The 12,006-nt window shown below is 32.8% G+C and overlaps 1 protein-coding gene across 2 annotated transcripts in view; it reads right to left on the bottom strand.

The window, feature by feature from the left end:
- The window catches only part of ACER3 (alkaline ceramidase 3), a 107,853-nt gene that overhangs the window by 67,290 nt on the left and 28,557 nt on the right, over positions 1-12,006 (bottom strand). For both annotated transcript variants that reach the window (XM_006926640.2, XM_015600447.1), the window contains exon 2: positions 91-201. In XM_006926640.2, coding sequence (XP_006926702.1) covers positions 91-201 — 111 coding nt within the window. The remainder of the gene's footprint in view (positions 1-90; positions 202-12,006) is intronic.

Below are 12,006 nucleotides of genomic sequence, written 5' to 3'. Positions count from 1 at the left end.
AAACACAAAACTAAGAACCAATTTTAGGAATGAATGAGAAAAATGGCCTGAATACTGTACATCATTTTTTAGATGAAACATTATACATACCTGTGAGTGCTAAATAAGAAGCAATGTACCGCTTTTCCAGTCCATCTTTAATACTTTGAATTGCACCAAAAATTGGAGGTATAATCATAATCAGGTTACTCACTGTATTCCCTGTAGGAGAAAAACACAAGAAAGAAGATAATCAATACTACTTTAAAGATACATGCATTTGGCTCTTATCAAAAATTAAACAGGTGACTTCTCAGAAAGATAGTGAAAAGATATTAGCAGCTAAAAGTGAATGCTCTCTTCAACAAAAATTTTTCCAAGAATCCAAGTAAATAAAGATGCCTTCAGACAAATGAAACTAAGAATTTCAAACAGAGCATCCAGGAAAGGAAATACTAAATTCTAAAGGGAAAAAGTAAATGTATCTCAGGAAGAACCTCAAACATACAGCAGAAAATGGAGGCAGCTTACATAATGCAACTAAAAGGGTGGTCCATGGATACGGAATGTCAAGATAAAATATAGGATTGAGTTAATTTTGTCTTTTGAATCAAATGGCAACAAATCGGGTTTCACATTTTTCATGTCTTTTTAAAATTTCATTTTTTTGTGGAATGGAAAAAGATATTTGTATTTTATGGAATGTAGTAATAATCTTAACCTGATCTTTGTTATTGTCTTTATAAAAACAAAGCTCAAACGTGAATAGCAAAGAAACAATAAAAACCCTAATAGCAGAAATAAGTAGTAAAATGGGGAAAGAAATGGCTAAACTATTTTCTAAATTGATTCTGGGTAGGATAAAGCGGCCCAAAACATTCAAAGTTCCAAATAAATGATTTTCAATATAGGAGCAGATATCAAGACAAATACCAGTTAATGGGCATATACAGAATACTCTACCCTACAACAATAGCATATACATTCTTCTCAAGTGCACACAGAACATATTCTAGGATAGACCATATGTTAGGCCATAAATTAAATCTCAATAGATTTTAAAAGATAGATAGATAGATAGATAGATAGATAAAGTATCTCCTCCAACCACAACAGAATGAATTTAGAAATAAATAGCAGAAGGAAAAGTGGAAAATTTCACGAATTTGTGGAAATTAAACAATACTTAAACATTCTTAAACAACCTATGGATCAAAGAAGAAATCACGAGAGAAATGTGAAAATACCTAGAAATGAATTAAAATGAATACACAACATACCAAAATTAAAGGGACACAGCAAAAGCGGTGCTGAAACAAGATCTTCAAGCTGAATTGAAACGATGCTACTTAGCAACATGAAAATATAGGAAAATATACAATACACTGATGAAGGTAAATATATAGTCAAATTCAGACCACTAATACTGTAATATCATGGTGTATTAACCACTCTAGCATAAAGATAAAAGAACAAAAGTACTAAAAATAACTGCAGCTACAATAATTTTTTAACGAATACACAATAAAAATCAAGTAAACTGTGACATCGAAAACCTAAAAAGAGGAGAGTAAAGGGTACAGTTTTAATATGAGAAGTTATCAGCGTAAAAAAGACACATCTATAAGTTGTTTTATGTAAGCTTCATGGTAACCACAAAACAAAAATCTACAGTAGATATGCATAAGATAAAGAGAAGGGAATCAAAGCATACCACTACAGAAAAATCAATTCACAAGGCAGGCAGCAAGAGAAGAAGGGAATCACAAAACAGCCAAAAAAGCGTAAGTAGTCCTCAGCAGGCATTAATAAGTCTTAAACTATCAATAATTACTCTAAATGTAAATGAATTAAATACTCCAAGAGATTCACTTCAGTTTTAAAGATATACATTGGCTCAAAGTGAATGAATGGAGAAAGATATTCCATGCAAATGAAAACCAAAAGAAAACAGGAGTAGCTACATTTATATCAGAGAAAACAGACTTAAAAACAAAAACTATAGGAGATACAAAGAAGATCATTACGTAGAATAAAGTGTTAAATCACCAAGAGAATATAACAATTGTAAATATATATGCTCCCAACATCAGAGCACCTAAACATGTTAAGCAAATACTAATAAATCCAAAAGAGGAAATAGAGAACAATACAATAATAGTAAGGGACTTCAAAACCCTACTTTTAAAAATGAATAGATTATCCAGACAAAAATCAATACAGTAAAACCCCCTTATCTGTAGAGGATATATTTCAAGACTCCCACCCTCCCCCCAAAAAAAACCATGAATAGTACAGAACCCTATATATGCTATTTTTTTTTCCTATACATATATATTGATGATACAGTTTATGGCTTCTCTTTGGCATATCCAAATTGCTATAATCACTACTTTTGTGCCTTGGGGCCATTGTTAAGTAAAATAAGGGTAACCTGAACACAAGCACTGCAATACCACTGTAGTCAATCTGATAACTGAGATGTCTACTAAGTGACTAATGGGTGGGTAGCATATACAGCATGAATATACTGAATAAAGGATGATTCACAGGACAGAGCAGGATAATGAAAGAGTTTATCACATTACTCAGAATGGCATGGAATTTAAAACTTATGAATTGTCTGTTTCTGGAATTTTCCATTAATATTTTCGGACTGCAGTTGACTGAGGGTAATTAAAACTGCAGAAAGCGAAACCACCAATAAGAGGGGACTACTGTACAGAAAAGTTCGAATTCAACTATACCTGAGGCCAAATGAACCTAACAGACTTAAACATTACATCCAAGAGCAAAAGAATACACATTCTCATCAAGCACATTTGAAACATTCTCCAGGATAGATCATATGGTAGGTCATAAAACAAGACTTAGCAAATTTTAATAAAACTGAAATCATACGAAGGATCTTTTCCAACCACAATGGTATAAAACTAGGAATTAATAACAGGAGGAAAACTACAAATTCACAAATACATGGAAATTAAACAACATACTCCTGAACCACCAAATAGGACAAAAAAAAAAAAAAAATCTTGAAACAAATACAAACGAAAACACAACACACCAAAACTTACGAGATGCAGCTAAAACAGTTCTAAGAGGGAAATGTATAGCAATAAACACTTACACTAAGAAAAAAGAAAAATCTTTTATAGACAACTTAACTTTACACACCTCAAAGAACTAAAAAAGAACAAAGCCCAAAGTTAGGAGAAGAAAAGAAATAAAAGATCATAGTGGAAATAAATGAAATAGATCAATTTCATTTCTCAAACTACGAGCTGTTTTTTTTAAAAGAAAAACAAAATTAACAAACCTTTATCTAGACTAACTCAGAAAAAAAAAAAGAGGACTCAAATAAAGTTGAAATGAAAGAGAACGTTACAATGAATTTTGCAGGAATACAAAGGACCATAAGAGAGTACATGAACAATTATATGCCAACAAAAAACCTAGAAGAAATAGATAAATTCTTTTTATATACAATCCAATCCACCAAGACTAATCAGGAAGAAATAGAAAATCTGAACAGACTAATAACAAGGAGTTTGAATCAGTAATCAAAAACCTCTCAACACAGAAAAGCTGAGGACAAGTGGTTTCACTGGTGAATTCTACCAAACACTTAAAAGAATTAACACCAAATCTCAAACAACCAAAAAATAGAAGAGAGAATACTTCCAAACTCATTTTATGAGTCTAGCATTACGCTGATACTAAAGTCAGATAAGGACACAAGAAAATTACAGACCAATATCCCTGATAAATATAGATGCAAAATTCTCAACAAAATATTAGCAAATAAAATTTAATAGCACATTAAAAGGATCATATTCTATGACCAAGTAGGATTCATCCCTGTAGTGCAAGGATGGTTCAACAAATGCAAATCAGTAAATGTGATATACCATATAAATAAAATAATAAAATAATAAAATTCATATGATCATCTCAATAGATGAATCTGACAAAATACAAGATCCTCTTGTGATAAAAATGCTCAACAAATTGGGTATAGAAGGAATATATCTAACACAACAAAGGCCATATATGACAAACCCACAGCCAACATCACACTTAACAGTGAAAGGTTGAAAGCTTTCCTTCTAAGATAAGGAACAAGATAAGGGTTCCCACTCTCACTACTCTTACTTGACATAGTACTGGAAATACTAGCCAGATGAATCAAGCAAGAAAAAGAAATGAAAGGCATCTGAATAGGAAAGGAAGAAGTAAAATTGTCTTTGCAGATGATATGATCCCACGTTTAGAAAATTCTAAGATTCCACCAAAAAATTTCTACAACTAATCAATGAATTCAGTAAAGTTGTAGGATACTAAATCAACATACAGAAAATGATTCCATTTCTATATAACAAAATATCTGAAAAAGAAACAATCCAATTCACAATATTAAAATCAATAAAATATTTATGGGTAAATTTAACCAAGGAGGTGAAAAATCTGTACACTGAAATCTATAAGACTTTGATATTGCATGTTCATTGATTGTAAGAATTAATATTGTTAAATTGTCCATACTACCCAAAGCCATCTATAGATTAAATAAAATCTCTATCAAAATTCCAAAGGCATTTTTCATAGAAATAGAAAAAAACAATCCTAAAATTTATACTGAGCCACAAAAAACCTTGACTAGCCAAAGAAATCCTGAGAAAAATCAAAGCCAGAAGCATAACAACTTCCTGATTGCAAACGATACTACAAAGCTATAGTAATAAAAATAGTATGACATTGGCATAAAAACATATGCATACACCACTGGAACGAAACTGAGAGCCCAGAAATAAACATCACATATATGGTCAACTAATATTTGACAAGAGAGCAAAAAACACTCAAAGGAAGGATAGTCTCTTCAATAAACAGTGTTGGGAAAACAGGGTAACCACGTATAGAAGAATGACTTTATACTACTCATAAAAATGAACTCAAAATGGATTAAAGACATAAGCATAAGACCTGAAACTGTAAAACTCCTAGAAGAAAATATGGCAGTAAAGCTCCTGAACGTCAGTCTTGGCAATAATTTGGACATAATACCAAAAGTACAAGCAACAAAAGAAAAAATAACTGAGACCACATCATACTAAAAAGCTTTTGCATAGTAAAAGAAACAGTCAACAAAATGAACAAGCAACCTTCAAAATGGAAGAAAATATTTGCAAATCATATCTAATAAGTAGTTAATATCCAAAATTTATAAAGAACTCACAGAATTCAACAGAAAAAAAAGCAGTCTGATTTAAAAAATAGGCATTTTTTCCAAAGAAGACATACAGTTGACCAACAGGTACATGAAAAGATGCTCACCATCACTAATCATCAGAGAAATGCAAATCAAAAGCACAATGAGATATCCCCTCACACTTAGGATGGCTATCATCAAAAAGACAAGAGAAAACACGTGTTGGCGAGGGTGTGGAGAAAAGGCAACTCTTGTGTACTCTTGATGGGACTGTAAAGTGGTACAGCTGCTACAAAAAACAGTATAGAGGTTCCTCGAAAAATTAAAAATAGAACTACCATATAATCCCACAATCCCACTTCCTGGTATATATCCCAAGAAATAAAAACATGATCTCAAAGAGATATCTGCACCCCTATGTTCACTGCGGCATTATTCACAATAGCCAAGACATGGAAACAACCTAAGTGTCCATCAACAGACATTATTATTATTAAGCCATGAGAAAGAAAAAAAATCTTGTGACAACTGAGATGAACCTGAGGAAATTATGCTGAGTGAAATATGTCAGACAAAGAAAGATGAATATTGTATAATATAAAGTGTATGTGAAATCTAAAAAAGCCAAACTCGAGAAATAGAGAATAGAGTGATGGTTACCAGGGGCTGGGAGTGAGGGAAATGGGGAGATATTGGTCAAAGGGTAAAAACTTCCACTTATATGATTAACAAGTTCTGGAGAGCTAATGCACAAGATGGTGATTATAGCTAATAAAAACTGTATTACATACTTAAAAGTTACTAAGAGTAGATCTTAAATGTTCTCAACACACACACACACACCCACACACACACAAATAGTAATTATGTGACAGACTAGAGGTGTTAGCTAATGTCATACTGGTAATAATTTTACTATGTGTAAATGTACCAAATTAATATGCTATACACCTTAAACTTACAGAACATTATATTTCATGTATACCTCAATAAAGCTGGGGAGGGGGGATCCAAAAGGATCAAACTATTTCCAAGTAACTTAACCCTAGAACAAAATTGAAGAATATATATGATAATACGAAAAATATCCAGGTCCCAATAAGGTAAGAAACACGATGTCTGGCATCCAATCAAAGATTATCAGGCATACAAAGAAGGAACAAACACAATCCATAATGAGAAAAATAATCAACTGAAAGCGATCCAGAATGGACACTGATGACAGAATTAGCAGACAAGGATTAAAACAGTTTATATATAAAAGTCTAGAAAATACAAACTAACCTATAGTGTCAAAGAAAGCTTATCAGTGGTTGTGGGGTAGTGCTGGGGTAGAGGAGACAGTGGGATGGAAAAAGAGGACTTATAAAGGGACATGAGGAAACTTGGAGATGATAGAGATGTTCACTATCTTGATTGTGGTGATGGTTTCGCATATGTATACATATGTCAAAACATAATTTTGTACACTTTAAATACATGCATTCTATTATGTGTTAACTATACCTTAAAAAAGTTTTTTTTTTTTTTTAAATGTTTGCCTCTGAGGAGTAGAACTGGAGGATAGAGAGGAAAGAGTTATGGAATGGCACTGCTTTCTGGTTTTGTTACAAGCCTTTTAATACTAGCTGGATTTTTATCTATTTTTTAAAATGTATTACTTTGATAAAATAAAAATTAAAGAAACTTTTAGGAAAGAGAATACAATAGTTGGGGATAGTTTCATAGATGTGGTAAGATTTGAGTTAGATCCTGAAAGGAGAGAAAGGAACTAAAATCTACGGATAGCCTATTAAGTACCAGGTACTGGACCTCACATTGTACAAGTGCTAACTTATTTGCTTCTCTCAATAACTTTGTGAAGTATTAGTGACCTATTATACAAACAATAAAGTCAGGCTAAGAAAGTATATAATTTATCCAAGTTTTCACAGTAAGCAAATGGCAGAGCCAAGATTTTATTCCAGATTTATCTACCCTTATAGCCAATGTTTCTCCCCTTAAATGCATTAGCAAAATGTTTGCATAGAAAGGTCCTTATGAATATTTTAAAAATTATGTCAGAGTATTCTTTTAAAAGTGTTTTAAAGTAAATTCTAAATTGTACAAATAGCAAAGTTATTTGCCTAGGTGGAGTATGAAAATATAAGGTGTGAAGCCAGACAGATGGAAAGTTTTACATCTAAATAGCAGCTATCAATAGCTTTAAGTAAACCTGTAGAAGACGTTGAATATTGTACCATTCAGGGAGCCCTAGGATTCAAACTAATGAAAATCTTTACTGATCTCTGAGATTAGGAAATTGAAACATGCCCAAAGGAACATATAATATTAAATTCAGCTGAGATGTCAATATTATGATGTCAGAAATACATTTTAAATAACCTAGAGGCAGCGGGTAGGGGAGGGTCCTACAAACTACATGAAACTCAATTAAGGAGAATGCAGTCTTACAAGTTAGAATGAGGATTTGCAAACCACAAGTGCAGGCTACAATGAGACACAAAATAAGGACAACTCTGAGAGAAAGCTCCAAAGACAGAAAGATGACAGTAGAGTATTCTTAGGAGAAAATCTCAATATATTGCCTCAAAGCACTATTTACCTCTATGGAAAGAGCTGGGTAGTGGTCTTTTCTCTGCTTTAATTCACCTTCTCTTTGGAATGCTTACCTATTTGTGGCACCCTACTTTAAACAAAACAGAGATCCTAAGTACTGAAAGAAAAGACTAAAATAAAGGAATCATTTACTCAAAAATAAAACATGTCAAGCAGGGAATGGCATGATTGCTGTAGTCAAATATCTGAATTGTTAAACTAAAGGTGAATGAGTCTTGTGGCTGTAAAATATCAAAACTAAAATCCATAAAGTTATGGAGAGGCAGATTTCCACTCAATATAAGGCAAAACATTTTAATATTAGAGTGAAACAAAGAAATGTAATAAGCTGCTTTATTAGACTATAGACTTTTGAGGGGCAGTCTCACTCATACTTCTGGTTTTCACTTGGCACACTACCAAAGACAAGGGCAGGTACTCAGGAAAGTCTGGTAAAATGAACAAATCCATGCATGCATGCTGAAACCTGAATATAGTAGTTTCTCCCTTATCTTCTGGTATTATTCATAAAATTATGTGTTTCTTAATTTTTTGATTTAATGAAGGTCACAGTGGATGGTAGCTTTATTTTAGAGTAACTTCTCTCTTTTTAAAAAGTGACAAATGTTTATTGTAAAAAATTTAAGCAATTTAGAAAAGTGTAAGAAAAAATTAAATCATTAAACATCCCCAACACCTGGAAATTATCAGCATTAATATTTGATAAGCTTTACATATGCGGAGAAATGAATGAATGGATGAATTTAAAAAGAAAAGGTAAAGGGTTTATTATTTTTTTTCAATTACAGTTGACATACAATATGATATTAGTTTCAGGTGTACAGTATAGTGGTTAGACATCTATATAACTTAAGTGATTATCCTGATAAGTCTAGTACCCACCTGACATCATGCATTATTACAATATTTTGACCATATCCTATGCTGTACTTTATATCCCCATGACTATTTTATAACTGCCAACTTGTACTTCTTAAGTTCTTCTCCTTTTTCACTTAATCTCATCCTCTCAAACCCCCTCCCAACTGGCAACCATAATTTTGTTTTCTGTACCTATGAGTTTGTTTGTTTTGTTTATCTTTTTTTAGATACCATATATAAGTGAAATCATATGGTATTTGTCTTACTCTGTCTGACTTATTTCACTTAGCATAATGCCCTCTAGGTCCATTCACGTCATCACAAATGGCAAAGTTTTATTCTTTTTCATAGCTAAGTAATATTCCATTGTATATATGTACTACGTCTTGATCCATTCAGAAAAGACAAAGTTTTATAGGATATTAGACATGCGCTTAAAAAAAAAACTATTAAATATATCTTAATTTAATGAAAGCAAAACTGAATATTAAAACTAGAGTCCTGATTTTTACATTTAATTTTTATAGCAAATGCATCCTTGCTGTGAAACATAAAGAAATTCACACTCCTCAATTTCCTCCCACCTCCCTTCCCCTACTTATTGATTTTTATTAGTCATTTCCACATTGTCAAGGACTATAAATTTCACATTGTCAGGGATTTATATTTAGTTCTATAAACCACATTTTCCATCCTTTTTTATATAATAGCTTTAATAAGACAAAATTCACATATCACAAAATTTATCTTTTTCATGTGTACAACTCAATGGTTTTTAATATATTCAGAGATTTGTGCAACCATCATCACTAATTTAGAACATTTTCATGAGCCCCAAATGAAACCCCAGACCCATTAGCAGTCCCTTCCCATATTTCCCCCGCCGCCACAGTCCCTGGCAACCACTAATCTACTTTCTGTCTCTATAGATTTGGCTATTCTGGACATTTCGTATCAATGAAATCATATAATATGTAGTCTTTTGTCTCACCAAAATGTTTTCAAGGTTCATCCATGTTGAAGCAGGCATGTATCTAGAACTTCATTCTTTTTTATTGCCAAATAGCCCATTGTATGGATATACCACATTTTGTTTATATATTCATCATTGCACATCTAGGTTGTTTCTTTGGCTATTATTGATAATGCTACTATGAACATTCATATACAAGTTTTTGTGTGGACATGTTTTCAATTATCTTGGGTATATATACCTAGGAGTGGAATTCCTGAATCATACGGTAATTCTATGTTCATCTTGTTTTTAGACTCAATTCTCTTTAAATGGATGCAGTCCCTACTTCTCTTTAAATGGATGCAGTCCCTACCACCAGTCTTTTTTCCTATGGCTTTTCTTTCCATTTTGCCTTTTTTTTTTTAAACCAAGTTTAACTTATTTAGATTCATCATGATTTTCATATAGTTTTTTAAAGAATTTATACATGCTGCATTCTCTGATTTCTTGAGTGCTTTAAAATATTGTCTTTTGCCTTTATAGTCAAAAGATGATTTAGCTATAAAATTCTGGGGTCTCTTTCTTTCAAAAGTATTGTGCTGTTGTCTTCCAGATTGAACATTACTATGGAGAAGTCAGAAGCCAGCCTGAATTTTCTCTTGTAGATGACTCGCTTTTTAGCCTAGACCTTTGAAGGATTCTTTCTTTATACTTGAATCTGTGTATCTAGGTAGTTATTGGGCATCCAGATCAGATAAAGATGCTACACCTACTGTATCACTCTATAAAGCTAAATAAAGATCGTTTTAGGTCAAAGACATTTTTGACTCCTAACTCAGACTGACAGCTTGAACTTGTAACTATAGCTGTGGAGCTACAGACATAATTTCAATAGCATCAAAACATGTTACATACCTAGGTACGAATCTAAGAAAAAGACATGTTAGATACAATACTAATAAAACTCCCAACAGGTTTTATGGGGTACAAATTTATAAGCTGATTCTAAATTTTACATGAAAATAAAAAGCAAAGAAGAGTCAAGACAATTTTGAGTAATAACAACAAAATGAGTATTTACACTATTAGATATCAAGGCCTATTAGCAAGGATAGACAAATAGGACACTAGAACAGTTAAGATTCCATGAACAAAATAAGATTTACAGTCACTCGATTTAGACAAACATGACCCTGCAGTGTAGTATAGAGAAGAGGGGTCTATTAAATAAAAGGTACTGGATCAACTGGACATTCACATGGATAAAAAGTTAGTCTGGACAACAAGCTCACACTTCCTACTCAAAAATAAATTCAGATAAACTGAAGATCTAAATGTGAAAGGTAAAACAGTATAACTTTTAAAAAGAAAACATGGGAGAACATCTTCTGACCTTGGAGTGGCAATGAGTTTTTAAACAGGACACAAAAAGAATTAACTACAAAGGCAAAAAGACTATAAGTGTCCAGAAGATAAGACTATAGAGTTAAACTAAGACTATAAAGTCAAGAAGGAAAAATAAGACATTGTTTTTTAAAAAGCTGATTTGCAGAATAGATATGAAATTACTTTGTAAATAAGAAGATATATAAATGTTAGATAATTTAACTTTACTGAACTAAAAGAATGCACATAAAATGATCATAGACTGGATATTTTTGGTTAAAAAATAGTAAGGGTCCAACCAAGAGAGATAAACCACAGAATAATCTGAACAGTTAAAAATTACTATAAAGAATCATTAATTTTAAGAGGGAATCAGAGTAATGAGGGATTGACTTAGTAAGAAGTAAAGAGAACTCAACAGAATATAGAAATAGAAGTACCCCTAAGATGGAAATAGAACACTAAAAGAAGAGGTCCCCGCCAGGGCTGAGATCCAGACCTCTTTGGAGAATGCATGACCATGGCTCACACAACAGTAGGGAAGGTGCTGTGGTGCCACACCTACAGAGCTTACTGAAAATCTACTCTTCAGTATTTGTCCTTAATCTGCCCTCCAGGGTGCCAGGGAAATCTGATCACATCAAGGGGGCAGCTACTGGCCACTAGGTGCTGCTGACAACTGTACTCTGCAGGAGCTGGCACTGGAGAGGCTGACTAAGCTTCAAGATCTAGGTACTAGGGAAGCCTCATGCATTGTACCAGATAGACACTGGATAAGCCACTTACACAGCAAGACTCATGCACTGGAGAAGCCACTCTGCCAGCACACCAGAACCAGGAAGAAACACCATTTCCTACTGCAATGTCTTGCGAGTGCCCTCCACTGACAAAGTTTAATATCCTGCTGGCTGTCAAAGGAAACAGAGCAGGCAATGAATACTGAATTTGGAGCTGAGAGGTAATAAATTGATATCTAGCACAATTATAAAACTAT

Source organism: Pteropus alecto, unplaced genomic scaffold (assembly GCF_000325575.1).
Source record: "Pteropus alecto unplaced genomic scaffold, ASM32557v1 scaffold7, whole genome shotgun sequence".
NCBI classification, from domain to species: domain Eukaryota; kingdom Metazoa; phylum Chordata; class Mammalia; order Chiroptera; family Pteropodidae; genus Pteropus; species Pteropus alecto.
Note: the sequence above shows the minus strand (reverse complement) of the source record. Positions and strands in the feature narration are given on the sequence as shown.